The 16,172-nt window shown below is 35.9% G+C and overlaps 1 protein-coding gene across 4 annotated transcripts in view; it reads left to right on the top strand.

Moving 5' to 3' along the window:
* Positions 1-16,172, top strand: part of Lmpt (Limpet) — a 335,549-nt gene that overhangs the window by 228,701 nt on the left and 90,676 nt on the right. Inside the window, exons 1-4 of one of the 4 annotated variants that reach the window (XM_065502733.1) lie at positions 5,960-6,142; positions 6,270-9,514; positions 9,592-9,654; positions 11,013-15,947. The exons of 2 other annotated variants lie outside the window; for them this stretch is intronic. In XM_065502733.1, the coding sequence (XP_065358805.1) occupies positions 7,229-9,514; positions 9,592-9,654; positions 11,013-15,929 (7,266 nt within the window). In that variant the 5' untranslated portion in view covers positions 5,960-6,142; positions 6,270-7,228 and the 3' untranslated portion in view covers positions 15,930-15,947. Of the gene's footprint in view, positions 1-5,959; positions 9,515-9,591; positions 9,655-11,012; positions 15,948-16,172 lie in introns of those variants that run through there. One more of the 4 variants, XM_065502734.1, reaches the window with a different exon arrangement.

Genomic DNA, 16,172 nt, shown 5'->3' with positions numbered 1-16,172 from the left:
GCAAACCCTAATGCGTATATAATTAGATCTAAAATATTTTGTTAATACTACCAGGATTTCACACATAAAGAACAAAATAAATTTATTTTAAATATTTTAAGTATTTGTCCAATGTTTCTATTTTCTGCTATTGTTATTATTTAAATAAAATTAATGATGATGTCAAAACACATCTCCTACAAACAAAATTAAATGAAATATAAAAGCACTAATAAAGGAAATATTTTTATGAATGTCAAGACAATGCAAAATTTTTGGTGCAGAAAACAAAATGTGAAATATTTCAGTATTAATAAGCGAAATGTTTATACAATTTTTATTAATAAACTAATGACAATATTAATAAAAGAACATTTGTAAAAAGAAATCAAAGAAAAAAAAAATCGAGAGTGTGATGTTGAATGCAATTAGCGAAATTGAAACAGAAACTCACCACCGCACCCAATTAAATTGAAACGAATAAAAACCAAAATCTTTGCTTTTATTTATGTTTCGCACATTAAAATGCATTAAACAAAAACATACAAAGCAAATCAAAAACACAATTCTAATACTTTTAAATGCGTGTTTAAGGTCAATTTTAAAAATTTATTTGCAAATAATTATTTATTTACTTTGAGTTTGATTTGAAAATGCCAAGAAAAGAAAAACCATAAACTTAAATAGAAAAAAAAAACATTCTCGTAAATAAACCAGCAACAAACATAGAAGTATTGGGTAGGGGAACACGTCTTTAAACAACTGTAGTGGAAGATCTTGTTGAAAAGGGACTTATATATCCTTTATTGAATGAAAATCTTAAACATTATATTGTACTGGCCCAGTATTTGGCTGAATTGTATTCGTTTGACACCAAATCTTTGACTCTTTCCAGCCAGATCAGATGATGCTTTTTCCATAGATCGTGCCGCAGGTCAGGTACAGATCCACAATACTTTAATAAGTGACATAGATGAGGAAATGTTTACAAAGTGTATATATGCTTCTTGCATGGTAATATGTTCACAAATTCAGCATGAACCCTATTCGTTGGGCACCAAATCTTGGCTGTATCCGGCCAGATCGGATGATGTTTCTGGCATTGATCGCGCCTCAGTTCGAGTACAGATTCACAATACACATGGGGCAGAATCAAAATTGTTTGGAAATAAATCTGGCATTTCTAAAGGGCTGGTCCGATCGTTAAAAATTTATGTTATTAAAATGCTCCTGGGGCGGCGCAATTGAGGCTCAAAGTAGGGTATCTTCGACATAATTTAATATTTTTAAACACGTGCCATTTTTTTGTTTCAAAGATTTTTATATTTTTGGAAAGCGCTCGGCTAGCTCTTGATAATTTCCAAGTTATATGCATTTTGCCTTCAAAAATATTTACCCAAAAAGTCAAAGAGAATCCCGCAATTCCTAAAAATTGGAGCGAAAATCCCAAAAATGTTATTTATTACAATTTTGCCCATAGGATCCACATTTCCTTCTGGGAAAATTCCTTGGGGATAAATAGGGAACACTTCAAGGTTTCCAAAGCTGTTTTCCGTTTTCTAATCCCAGCTTTGGGATTTTAAATTTTGATAAAAAAATAGGTAAAATTTCGAAGGTCGTAGGGTCGACTTATTCGAAAAATAGGACATGGTTTTTATTCCAAATTGGTCTCCATAAAGATACCTTACAGAAAAACATAAATATAACAATGTTCTTAAAGAAATTTTTTTAATAAACAAAGAGTTAAGTCATCTCTTAGCCCCCAAAAAAACAACAAAAACCACTATTTTTATACCCTTCACCTTCGTGAGAAGGGTATATATAAGTTTGTCATTCCGTTTGTAATTTCCACAATATAATTTTCCGACCCTATAAAGTATATATATTCTGGATCCAATAGCTGAGTCGATTAAGCCTTTTCCGTCTGTCTGTTGAAATCAATTTTCTGAAGACCCCAGATATCTTCGGGATCCAAATCTTCAATAATTCTGTCAGACATGCTTTCGAGAAAAATCAGCAAAATCGGTACACAAATGGCTGAGATATGAGGAAAAACCCAGGACAACTTCCATTTTTGACCTACATATATCTGGATTACTAAGTCATTAATATAGACAATATGGATATCTAATGATAAATATTTCAAAGACCTTTGCAACGACGTATATAAGACCATAGTAAGTTGGACCCACAATGGGTCAAAATCGGAAAAAATATTTTTTAACCCGATTTTGTTTCATCAAAAAAATTTAAAAAACTAAATTTTTTTTAAATTAAAAAAAGAATTTAAATTTAAAACATTTAAAAATAACAATTCGAAAAAAAATTTTCCAAAAAATTAAAAAAATCAACGTTAGAAAAAAAATACATTTTTTTTACCTAAAAATATTTAAAATTTGTATTTCGAAGTATAATTTGGTGAAGGGTATATAAGATTCGGCCGAATATAGCTCTCTTACTTGTTTAATTATACCCTACACCACCATAGTGGGGAGGGTATTATGCGTTTGTGCAGATGTTTGTAACGCCCAAAAATATTAGTCTAACACCCACCTTAAAGTATACCGATCGACTTAGAATCACTTTCTGAGTCGATTAAGCGATGTCCGTCCGTCCGTCCGTCCGTCCGTCTGGTTGGCTGGCTGGCTGGCTGGCTGGCTGGCTGGCTGGCTGGCTGTCCATGTAAACCTTGTGCGCAGAGTACAGGTCGCAATTTTGAAGATATTTCGATCAAATTTGGTACATATTATTTTTTCGGCTCAAGGACCAAGCCTATTGAAACTGGCTGAAATCGGTCCACTATTTCACCTAGCCCCCATACGAATGTCCTCCCGAAATTGGACTTTATCGGTCATAAATGTTACTTTATATATGTATCTCCACAAATTCCGCTCCAAATAAGTTTTATATACACAAAATTCATGTCACCAAATTTTGTTACGATCGGTCCATAATTAGTCATAGCTCCCATATAGACCCGCTTCCGAAAATCACTTTAACGTGCATAAATCGCTTAAAAATGTTGGTAAACAAACAAAATTCAACATAGTTAACTTTAATATAGACATAAATCACATGACCTAATTTCATGGTGATCGGTCCATAATTGATCATAGCCCCCATATAACCCCACTTCCGAAAATCACTCAAAAATATAAATTATTGAAATTTTAAAAGAAAAATTTTTTTTGCTCTTTTACTTAGTGTAGGGTATTATATGGTCGGGCTTGACCGACCATACTTTCTTACTTGTTTTTAAATTGAAAATCGTTTATTTGTGGATCCATAATTGATATTGTTTAGATATGCCAGATTTATTACCAAACAATTTTGATTCTGTGGCATTGTGTAATACCTCAATAAGAGCTTCAAACCCACGATGGCTATATTAATACCAAGTCTTGATTAACCCTATTCTACATCTTGGATGTTTGCGGTCAGATCAGATGACTGATTCACAATATCCTTTACCCTTAACCAATATGTGTTTGCTACGAAATACGTAAACAAATGTTGTGTTTAACCCTCTAACCGGCAAGAGTGCCTCAAGGAATGCATTACAAAACACCAATTATCTCAAAAACTAATTATATTTTTTTTGTTAAATTTAACTGTGACTTTAGTTACAGATTTGTTAACATTTCTCTCGAAGGTCGACATTAATTCTGACTTTTAGTTTTTGTTCTGTCATCTGTTTTGTGAGTGATGTCATAATTTAAGACGTGAAATTTTGTGTGTCATTTTTTTTTTTTAAAAAATCAAAGTTTTACTAACCTTTAGTTGCCCGATCTATTCGAAATATTTTTTATTAGTTCTTTTTCATTGGTTTTTCAATAAAATCGTATCATAATTATTGATTTTTACACCTAAACCGACAACAATGCCCTGAGGCACTCTTCACCTTTTTCCATCTGGTTCCTAAACATAATTTGCAAATTAGTTTCTGATGGCTGTTCATAATTACCCAAAAAAAAAATTATTCGTCAACTTTTTTTTTTGGTTTTTAAAGTTTGCGGGTTAGAGGGTTAATGAAACACACTAGTGACGTTTTTGATCATATAGTATTGTTATGCCCCTCACAATTAATGGTATTTGGGTGATATAAGTTTGTCCTTCGGTTTGTGATTTCCAAAATATTGATTTGAAACTCCATAAAGTATATTCTGGATCCTTGGCGGTATCGATATTGCTCTCCGACTGTTAGTGAAAATTAACTTTACAAATGCCCCAGATATTTTACAGAGCCAGGTATCAATATACGTTTGGTAATTTTGGTATTGAAAATAAAAAAAAGGGTTAATAAATGTCTGAGATATGAGCAAAAAACCAAGACTACATAATTTTTGGATATATTTTTAATAGTATGTTCTGTATATAGACAATTGGTCAATTCACAAGGTATCCCATCATGTCACATTGTCAGAATGTTCTAATATTTCACGATTTGAAAATTTCATGATTTGAAAATGTTGTTATTGCCTTTCAATCAAAAAATGTCCTAAAATAATACAGCTATGTTTATATGTGTTATCGTAACCAACCAGCAGAGACCTGCGACCTATGACGCCTATGAGTCGGTTAAGCCGAGCAGCAGAGTCGTGAAATATTAGAACATTATGACAATATGACATGATACCTTGTGAATAGGGTTTTTATCCCGGGAATTCCCGGTACAAATTTCTCGGGAATTTTGCCAATTTTTCACTACCCGATTCCCGGGATTTTTAGTCGGGAACTAAAAACTAACGAAAATACATAGAAAACAAGTAAGAATTCCATTTTTTTTTCACCAAAAAACAGTGAAAAGTTTTTTACAGTTTTTTGCTTATATCTAGGCAATAATAGACCGATTACTATTATTTATTTGAGGTTTTTCGAATGAAAATTTAAAAAGTGAATTCATTATTTATAGAATTTATTTCTTATTGAATCATTCTAATTTCTTTAAATTTCTTCTTCAAATCCATAACAAAATAGCTTCATAAATTTATTAATTGATGAAATTTTTCTTCAATTCAAATCTAGTACAAAAAGTCTTAAGACAATTTTTTCAATTAATTTTGTAAATGATTTGATTTAACAAAAATTTAATCATTCAAAGGCTTTGGAATGAATCTAAAAAATTAAATATTAGGAATGGATTTATGGAATAAAAGGCTGACATTCTTCAATTACGGATTGAGATCTTATTGAATTAAGTTAAAATTTTATTAATTAATTCGAAGCTCTGATTAATAATTGTAACACTAAGTTTTTATGTGAAATTTGGCTATAATATTCCTAATTTACTGTATCATTATATATTTCGGGAATAGCCGGGTACCCGGGAATGTAGAAAAAAATTTCCCGATTCCCGGGAATCAAAAAAGGTCGGGAAATTAAAAACCCTACTTGTGAATCGATGTATATCAAATGTTATATCAAATGAGGAGCCACAGAACAAAAGGTACTTTTTCGATTTTTTTTTACAAATTGATTTTTTGATATTTTTTTTATTATATTTGGGTTGAAATCTTCTAGAAAAAATCAATTATCCAAAATTTTTAAATTTTCAAAAAAGTACCTTTTGCTCTGCGACTCCTCAAATGAAAAAAAGTCTTTAAAAAGACTCAAAACAAAGGTTTCACTTTTAAAGTAGATCAAGGAGAAGGGTGTATAATATTCGTCATAGCCGAATATATGTTACTTGTTTTATTTTTTTAATTTAGTTTTAGGCTATATAACGGGGCCAATATATTGAGGATATTCAGGCATGTGTAAAGAAAATTCAAATATTCTTCTATTCTCTACATACTTACATATGTATACTTTTATTAAATATGAAAATATTCGCCTATAGACTTGGTTTGTTTTGTTTTGTTTCGCTATAAAACTTAATGGTTTTTTATTAAAGAAATAAAAATAAACAAAAATACAATTTCACAAAAAAACAAAACACAAAAAAGCAAAACGCAAACGTCAAAATTTCTATGTGAGAAAAATACATGAAAAAGGTGCAGCCAAAATATTTTCATTTGATTTTCTTTTTGGCATTTGTCAGCGAGAAAACACGGTGTTTATACCTTGAAAATTAAACGAAACGGTGTGCGCGGTGTTGATTTTCTTTTTTTTTAAATTGCTTAAATAAATAATTAAAAATAAAAAATACGACAAATGACTTATGGTATCACTCAATACCTATTTAATTTGTTTAATTTTGACCGGTTTCATCGATTCACTACGTGATTCATTTATTGGATGCCGCATAATTGTTTTATTTACAATAATTTTATTTTTAAATTGTTTAATAGCAAATGATTTCGACAGTGTTTTAAATTTCTTATTAAGAATATTGAAAGACACAAACAAACACACACATCTCATTTAGTATTGAAATAAAAAAAATATATCAAAACAAAAAACGAGAGTCCCTATTATTTTAACGATTTATCAACGATTTGATTAGTAGCAAATCGATCGATTAACACGAAACAACTACGAACTTTCTTTTTTTTTTTTTGCTTTAAATTGTTTGATCAATTTTTCATTTTATTTTGCTTGATATTGTCGAAAATAAAATTAAACGCAAAGTGGTCGTCGTTGTCTGCCTACCAGCCACCCAGCCAGCCAGCCAATTCATTCAGTATTTGAGTAGCTGCTTGAAAAAAAACACATACAAATTTCGCCTAGACCTTGAAAAATCTCCAGAATTTTTTTCAAATACAAAATTCAATAGTACAAAAAAAAGAAAACATTAAAATTATGTTAATTAAAAAAATATTTTTGACAGTGTAAGAAATGAGCCGTTAAATGCTAATTGATTGCATTAAAAAAATGTATAATTTTTGGTGAATTACACAATCGTGGTGAATTTTATATAATATTGAAATTGAAATAAAGCAAAATATTAAAAAGAAATATTTAAAAATTCTCAAAACAGTGTATTTGAAACACTCAAATGTAAACAGTTTTGTAACGCAAAAAGCTCGGTTAATTTTAGTTTAATAATTTTAAAACAGTTTAACTAAAATTCTTACTAAACAAAAAGTGAATTCGATTACGCAAGTGAGATTTGCATAGAAGAAAAACGAAAAAATACATTTTCAAATGTTTTATTTTTCTCATTACGCGTTAAAAATTTCAAATCAAATCGCACATCTACAACTGCAGCAATAATTTGCAAATCAAAAGAAGAAAAAAGCAACACACTTTCACACAAAATCAATCGAAACGGAACGAGAACAATTTTACACACACAAAGTGCACGAAAATGGGTGAATTATTTGCAGAATTTGGTGATTTAGTATTTACACTGGTCATTGGCTATATAAGTGCCATTGAATTTTTATATGTCGTACGTCATCTGTATCACTACTCATTCAATCATGACGCTGACGGTTATGACACGGACGGCGACAATGTGTCACAACTGCAAGACAGCATGCGCCGCCAGCTGGCCGATGCCAAAAACAAAGAAGCCCTGGCTGGAACACAAGTAATGAAAGATGGTGTTCCCTATAAGGATGGTTTCCGCTTGGAGGCCCAACAAACTCTGATAGACCAACTGAAAGAGCAGTTGAAGGACAAGGAATTATCCGATTTAAGGCGTCAGGAGTTGGAGAAGGAATTGGCTAAACAAATGAAAATAGCCGAGCAATTGCGTAAGGAACTGGCTGAAGCTGAGGCTAAATATGAGCGCCAGCTTAAGCAGGAAGCAGCGGAAAAGGCTAAAAAGTTGTTAGAGGAACAACAGAAACGTGAGAAAGAAGAGCGGGCCAAAAAGGAAGCTGAAGAACAGGCACGCAAATTGCTGGAGGCCGAAAAGCAAAAAGAGGCGGAACAACGTAAACGTGAAGAGGAAGAACGTATGAAAAAAGAGACCGAACAAAAAGAGAAAGAGAAACGACAGCGCGAAGAACAAGAGCGCCGAGAAGCCGAAGAACAGGCACGTAAATTGGCGGAACAAGAAAAACAAAAGGAGGCCGAACAAAGGCAACGTGAGGAGGCTGAGGAAAGTGCTCGCAAACTAGCAGAAGCGGAAAAACAAAGAGAGGCCGAACAAAGGCAACGTGAGGAAGAAGAAGAACGAGAACGTGTTCGTTTAGAAGCTGAAGAAAATGCCCGCAAAATACAAGAAGCCGAAAAGCAAAGAGAAAAAGAACAACGACAACGTGAAGAGCAGGAGGAACAAGAAGAAAATGAACGACGCCTGCTGGCCATCGAAAAAGCCAATGAAGAAAAACAAGCTGCCGAAGAAGCAGAGGCTGCTGCTAGAAAACTTCTTGACATCGAACACCGCTTGGAAGAACAGCTGAGAGCAGCCGAAAAAGAAGCCGAACTCACCGAAAAAGAACGACAACTCATAGAGTCCATTAAGAAACGTGATCTTCCGCAGGATGAAGGTAATGAACAAAAAGAAGCAGAACTTTTAAGAAAAATCCTAGAAGCCCGCGAGCAATTGGGTGAGGAATCGGAGGAGGAGCAAAGTCTTAGGCTAATACAACGCGAACGTGATCAGGAAGCCAAACAAAAGCGCATCGAAGAAAATGCCTTACTGTTTATGGAGGCCGAAAAGGAAATGGCCGAGATACAGGCCAAAATGTTGGATGCCGTGGAAAAAAGAGAATTTGCCACAACACTAGATAGTGCTCCTCAAACGCCAGCCATAGAAGAGCCCTGCATAAAAAGAACTTTGTCACCTCTAATGGATGGAGAGTCTGTGCATCATACCGTCAAGACACAATTGGCCCAGAAGGATATGGATGAACCCTATTCGGTTAGCAGCAAAACTTTACTATTTCCGGGCGTTTCAGATGATGCCTCGTCCATAGATCCCGCCTCCAGTCAACAGTCCTCGTTTAGTACACAGCATTCGGAGGAAATAACCACGGGTACTGACTCACAATATCCCCAGCAAGAGCGTCAAGAGCCCGATGGTGAGGATACCGCTTTAACTAACCTCCAATACTCTGATGATTATTTACGTTCCCTAGATGGCATTAAGCAACGACCACTTGTGCGCGAAGACGGCTCTGGACGTCGGCGTGCCTTTAAAAAGCGTCGCTCCAGTAACAGTTCAAATTCATCGCGTGAATCGCGTCACTCACGTGACGAAGAATTGAAAATGTTTACCTCGCTGGAGGAAGAGGAGATGAAAGACACCGCTGATTCAGAATTTACACCCATACGCTATACCAATGAGCCCACTTTGAAAGTAAAGGGTCACCATCGACGCCACAAACGTAGTCCCGCCAAAGATGCAAAACACGCTGATGACAGTTTACGCAGTTCGCTGGAACGTTTGGGTGAGGAGACAAGCGATCCTTGGGGCGAAGTTAAGCCAGAACATTATAAACAAACTGAATTCTGGAGAAGAGAGAAAAATGTGTCCATAGATGAGGAGATGGAATTTGAAAAGCCAACTTCTAGTGAAGATGTGGCCTATGATACAGCCACCAATATGCCAAGTGCTTCATCTTTTGAGGAAGCTACTCGAATGCAGAATGAAGAGGCTTTGACGGCGTTGCAGAAACATTCGGCTAGTTGGACTGCAAGGGTAAGTTTTTGAATTCGAGTTTTAGTAGTTTGTGGAATGTGTTAATTTATTGCAATTGTTTTTTATGATGTGCTTAGGAAGGAGAATCGGATGACAAAGCTACTGCTAAAGAAGAAACGGCACGAAGTGACAATACAAATGTAAGTTTTTTCCTTTCAATTCTGACACATATACTAAACAAATCTTTGAGGAGGGCTTTTATAAACTTCTGAGGGGCTGCTGATAAAGATAACATGAGTCAAAATTAGAATGAAATTTAGCAGTAACCCATCTGGTTCAGGGTTGGAGACAGTTTCCATTTTATTTAGATTTTCTTAAATTATTAAAAAATAATGTTAGAGTTATGGCTTCAATTATATTCCACTGGAAATTGGAAACTTTTCTAAATATTTATAAATTTTCTTCTCAAATAACTTTTTTTCTCATATCTCTTTGGAGCTCAATACATTCATTTTAATAAAAAGACTGGTGAATTTCCAATTTCTTAATGAATCAATTTTGAGTAATTGAGGTGTGATTATCATTAAGACATGATCGTCCCATGATATGGATGAACCGTACAGCAAAACTTTACTATTTCCGGGCGAAAAGAGGAGAAAACCTTTGCTACCAGCCGAAGGCCGGCAATGCAAAACAACTTCTCTAAGCGAAGCCAATTTTTGATACACCCAGAGGAGAAAATCTTTGCGTCCGGCCAAAGGCCGTCAAAGCCAAACAACTTTTCTGAGCGAAGCCAATTTTTGATACACTCCAGATTAATTTCATTATGAATTAAATACACAATTTTAGATATGAAATAAATCCCCAAAAAATGAACTAAGTCCCTAAATTTCGTTGTTGGTTGTTTCTATATAAAATGTTGGGCCCTTTGGGGACTTTGTTCATTGGGGACTTAGTTCGTAGCACCGATATTCTTCCATTTGATTTTATGTCAAATAAAACGGCAACTAATGATTCCATGTTCAATTTTAGATATTTTATTTTAATTAAATTTTAGTTTTCTTGGATAAGCCCCGCCTTAGTGATCCGATAACTATATCTGTATTCCTTCCTCATGAAAATTTGTTGTTTATATTTAAAAATAGTTCCTTGAGAACAAACATTCCTGAACATTCTTTAATATGGATCTCAATTGGCTTCAAAGAAGTGACTCATTATCCCAATTCCTTGGAAAATCGTTCATCCATTATTTCTTGATATACTCTGAGAATATGATTATAAATCTCTCAAGGTTGTGAACAGCCTATCAGAAGTTTTTTAAAATACTCACGAAATGATTAGTTTTTAACCTTAAAAGTAAAACTTAATATCATACAATTGAACAATAAACTAAAAAAATTAGGAGCTTTAACATGGCCCTAACTATCCACCCCAGTACATTACCATTCAATCACTCACCTTAAGCTTTTAATATTATAAACCTAAGCTTTTAATAATGTTCTCCTTTAATTTATATGCGCTTTATAAAATATGCTTTTCCTGGCTTTGAAATGCTTAGCTTCAAACCTCCCAAACAGCGGAGAGAGAAGCTTCACCAGCACGATCCTCTGCTTCGCCACGCTTACGACGTAGCCCACGCATAGAAGAAATCGATCAATACGAAGAACGCTGGAAAGAAACCAACAATACTACGAATAAAAGTACTCCCAACACAGCGCTAAATACACCTACCATAAGCGTACATACCCCTTTGGATTATGGACCATGGCGTGATGAACATGGTCTGATAATGGAAGGTTTAAGTGATTTTTACGATTTTACAGCTTCAGTGAATCCCTCAAGATCTAGACCCACTTCTAGAAATCCTTCGCCTGCTAATACCGCACCCAATACACCGTTGCCCAAAGATGTGTCTTATGAATTGTTAAATTCAAATAAGGAAATTAAAGAAAAAACTTCTGTGGAAATATATGATGACACTGGCGACTTGGAGAGTAATGAGTTTAAAAAGGAAAATATTATTAAATTCATAGACTCTATTAATGGTAATGAAGAGAGTATAGAAAATGATGAAGTCAAGGAAGAAGATGTATCCATGGAAGCTGAAGTTGATTTAAACCACCAACTGCAATATGTGGCTGATGATGCAAACCGGTTAGGCACTAATCAAGCTAGTTTGGTGCCTCTAGTTAATATAATAGATGATGTAGCTGCCGCAGCTAATCCTTCAGACACAGATGTAACTGAATCCACTGATAGCGATATGAATGCCTTGGTTAGCAGCTTAAGGTTACAGCAAGCTGGTAGATCACGCTCACGTTCCAAATCTCCCTTGCCTACACCCGGCAATTTACAGCGTAGTTTGGAAAATAGACGCTATAAAATGATCAAACACAATGAGGATATTTTAGAAAAACTAATCGAAACTAAACTATTGCCCGAATTAACGCCTGAAGAAGAATTAGCTCAACAAACTAATACACAACAACAAAATCCAATTATAACCACTACTACTACAATTGAGGAAGACAATGACAATAGCTCTCGAGAACAAATGGATTCTCTGGTACAATCTTTGCGAGTAGATAGAGGCAGAACTAGATCCAAAAGTCCTATGCGTCTGCCCACAGCTGATAATTTGAGTAAAGGCTTGGAAAAGCGTCGTAGTAAATTAATAGAACGTAATGATGAATTCATAAAACAACTGGAAGAACGGCCCCAAACCCCTGATTCTCCAACTATAACGGTGGAATATGTTTATGAAATAGAAGGTTCGGAGGAGACAAACATTGTTAATGTCAGCACACCAACCATATCCATTGAATCACCTCAAAATGAAGCATCTGTGTCAACTCCAGAAGAAGATGATGACTGCTCCAGGGAAAAAATGAATTTATTGGTGCAATCCTTAAGGGCAGCTCGTAGCAGATCGAAAAGTCCCATGCCTGTTACAATGACAGAAAATGTCAGTCAAACAATTGAATCTACTCGCTATTATCAATTTCAACATACTGAGGAAATGAATGCCGAGCAACACTCCGCAATTTTAAATGCTCCCAGCATATCTATTGACTTTGCGGAAACCGAATCAAGAGCATCACCAAAAGCGGCAGATGAAGATTGTTCCCGGGAACAAATGGATTTATTAGTACAATCTCTTCGCGTAGCTAGAAGTAGATCCACATCCAAGAGTCCCATGCGTTTGCCTGCAACAGACATGGCACAGAGAGCTAAAACGCCCGAACCATCTGATCTAACGGTGGAATATGTTTATGAATTTGAGAAATCCGAAGAAACAGAACTTCAAGGCAACCGAGACAGACATTCAAGATCCAGGACTCCCTCACGTTCACACTCCAGATCTCGATCACATTCATTGCCGCCCCGACCTGACGAAATAGAACTCGCAGCATATCGCTCCAATACACCATCTAGATCCGTATCACCCCAACCCGAGGAGTATGACGAGTTCCATGTTTTGCTTAATTTGGAAGGTTCTGAAAATAAAACGCTTGCAATTAGCTCGGAAGAACATGAGTCATTGATTGTAGCTAATCGCCAAAAACAATTAGATGAAGAAGCTTTAGAAAAATTGAAATACGCCTCGGAAGAAATGGAATTAAGAACATTGTCTCCTCTAATCTTAGATAATGATGAACTTACTGAGGAACAAGGTCAAGATTTGTTGGCTGATTTGCCTTTAACCGAAAGAGCCAAATTGTTGAGGAAATCTCCCACCACACCGGACTATGATCGCACTATTTCCGAGGAAATGCTGGATATAGAACGTATTAAACAGGAAAGGCTGGAGAAGGGATTTAAACGCTCCACCTATGTGGGAGAGTCCATGGATTTGGGTAGTGAATTTGAGACCTTGAGAAGGGAAGCAGCACATTTCCAACGTTCTCAAAGTCCATCGCCTTCTTCCTCGACCATTGATTCTAAAACGGCTAGCAAGGCGGCAGAAGAAAAACGTAAACTTCAGGATTTAATATTGCAAGAATTAACCACTACCTCAAGCAGCAGCAGCAGTAGTAGCCATGAATCCAAAGAAGCTAAAAGCACAGGTGCTATACCTAAAACCGAACGTTTAAGTTCCTGTGAAATAGAGCTAACATTAACCAATGAAATCGAGGATACTATACGCATTAAGGAGGAAATGTTAAGCAGTAGTTTCCAAAGTTCTACACAAGTTGTTCAAACAGTAGATAAAACCGAGGAATTTGAAGAAATGCGTCGCAGAAACGCTGAATTTAGAAGATCAGGCAGTGCAAGTCGCTCTCCTTTGCAGGAATCTCAACTCCAAGAATTGGCCGGCATTGAGCAGGAGGTTGCAAAACGTGAATTAAAAGACAAAGTTCTGCATGAAGTGGCTTGTTCCTCCATGAATTTTCAAGATTTCTCCCGTCATTTAAATGCTAATTTCTTTGATCAAGAACGCAGAGCCTCTGATTCAGCTTTGATACAAAAACCAGAGGTTTTTGTGCAAGAGGATTCAGATTTAGACCCAGAAGAATATCATCACTTTCGTAGATTTTCTTTGGCCCAAGAGCAGCCAGTAGAACAATATCCTACTGATGATTATATTTTCATAGAAGAAGTAGAGGTGAGAACCAGAAGTGGTTCTCGTACATGGCTTAGAGAAGATTTCTATAGTGAGGAAGTTGATAAATATCTAGCAAAGGGTGAACAGTCAGCGGAAGTGGAAACTGCGGAGTCGACAGGAAGTGATCATATTGAAATAGAGGAAAATATTGCACCAGCTGATGAAGATGAAGAATACTCCAATGCTAGTGATGATGATAGACAAACAGTTGTTGAAGTGGATGATGAAATTGATGAGGATATTTCCGATTTCAATGAACGTGGTCCAGCAGAAGAGTCCCATCACGAAACCTCCGAATGTGAGGAGGCTGAACGTGAAATGGATCGTTATGCAGGTCGAGAAGCCAGTGATTGGAATCGTGTGGTAGATGTTAACGATATATTTATTAACGAAAATCCCTCAAATGAACTTGTTCATAGCGAGGAGGACGAGGGAGCCGTGGGCGGTTTAAGTAATTCACCCTATGACTCGGATTCTTTTGCCATTGATCAAATTTATGATGAGGCTATTAAAAATCGCAAACAGTCTGGTATTCTAAGGGAATTTGACAGTATTTTGAGTCAAATGTCCGTGAGCAGTGACATCGACGAACAGTATCTGCTGTGGTCTAAGACCCAGGCTAAAAGAAAACCCAAAAATATAGAATTTAATACACAATTCCTGGATAATGAACGTAAGGAAACGGAAATGCGTTATTTGGGCGATGCTAATGTTACGGCACGTCAATCAGTTCGTTTACGCTCTCGTTATGGTTACAGTCCGGTATTGCAGGCCAAGTGTATTGAGGATGATGTAGAGGTGGATTTGAATTATAAACCAAAGAAGGAATATAACTGGCGCAAAAATTTCAAGCTGGACGAGGACGAGGATGTAAAGGAAGATAGGGAAGTTACTTTGGCGGATTTGGATGGCGAAGAAAAGAATCAAGATGATGAAGATAAAGATAAAGCCGAGAAACAATGGGAAGAATTTAATGATAATGAGGAGCAAGATAATATGAAGATAGATGTACGTAAATACAGTATAGGAGGAGAGAGTGTTACACTGTTTAGTCGCAGTCCCGAGAGAGAAGCCATCTGTACGGAGCAGCAATATGCCGATATTGAGGAACCCGAAAATGAGATTTTAAAGAAGGAAGACGTTCAAGAGGAAAAGGTGGAGAAACCTAAGAAAAAGAAAACCAAAAAGAAATTACATAAGGAAACCAAAGACAGCCTAGAGGAAACCATGAATAGAGAAGATGAAGATGTTTACGATCATGAGCTGTACAATCGCCGCAGCAGTAGTATACAAATGGAAACGGATTCCCCCAAACGCAAATCACGTTCAAGACGCAGTTCCAGAAGTAGCGTTACAAATGAAGATTCTTTGGGGCTGTTTTCACCGCGCAGCAGTGTGGGTTATGCTGAGCCTATAGGCGATATAATGGAAGAATTTACGGACATGGCAAAAGAAACGGCCAGACCCAAGAAAATGAAAAAACGCAAGAAGGTTAAGGAAACTATGGCCAATGTGGCCGAAAGTCCCATTGAAAACAAAGAGGAGGAGTTGCAATATAATACAGAGCCCTTAAACGATATACCAGCCGTTTCCACTGTCATAACACCAGAGTCATCGTGTGCTAATATACTCTCCACTCTCAGTCCTCAGAATAGTGTTTGTGTAACACCGGCCTCCATAGATAGCAATATAAATCTATCTGTAGAGGAGTTAAGGCAGGATTCTAAAGAGGAAATCAATAATATAACTAGTTCCTCAACAACAGCTAGTAGTCCCTCCGCGAATTTATCAAGAACTTCATCAATAGTTACTACGCCTGTGGATACGTTTGATATACTAAAGGATGCCAATTTCTATCCACTGTTCTAGGACACTTAACAGTAAAATGTAAATATTTGAAGAGTAAATGTGATGGAAATTCCAGATACCTACTGACTTTTTCAACTTGGTACCATATGTATGGAAAAGGTCAGGAGGGAAAGTCATGCTGGTTTTGTAAACGTCTTCTTGTAAGTGTGTCTGAGTCAAGTTTTTGTAAGCGTCAGTATTGAATCTGTTTGCGTTACGTGTTTGGTTACGTTATTGCTTTATGTTCTTACGTTTTTATTTTAT

The sequence above is a fragment of the Calliphora vicina genome, chromosome 3, assembly GCF_958450345.1.
Source record: "Calliphora vicina chromosome 3, idCalVici1.1, whole genome shotgun sequence".
Taxonomy (NCBI): Eukaryota; Metazoa; Arthropoda; class Insecta; order Diptera; family Calliphoridae; genus Calliphora; species Calliphora vicina.
Note: the sequence above shows the minus strand (reverse complement) of the source record. Positions and strands in the feature narration are given on the sequence as shown.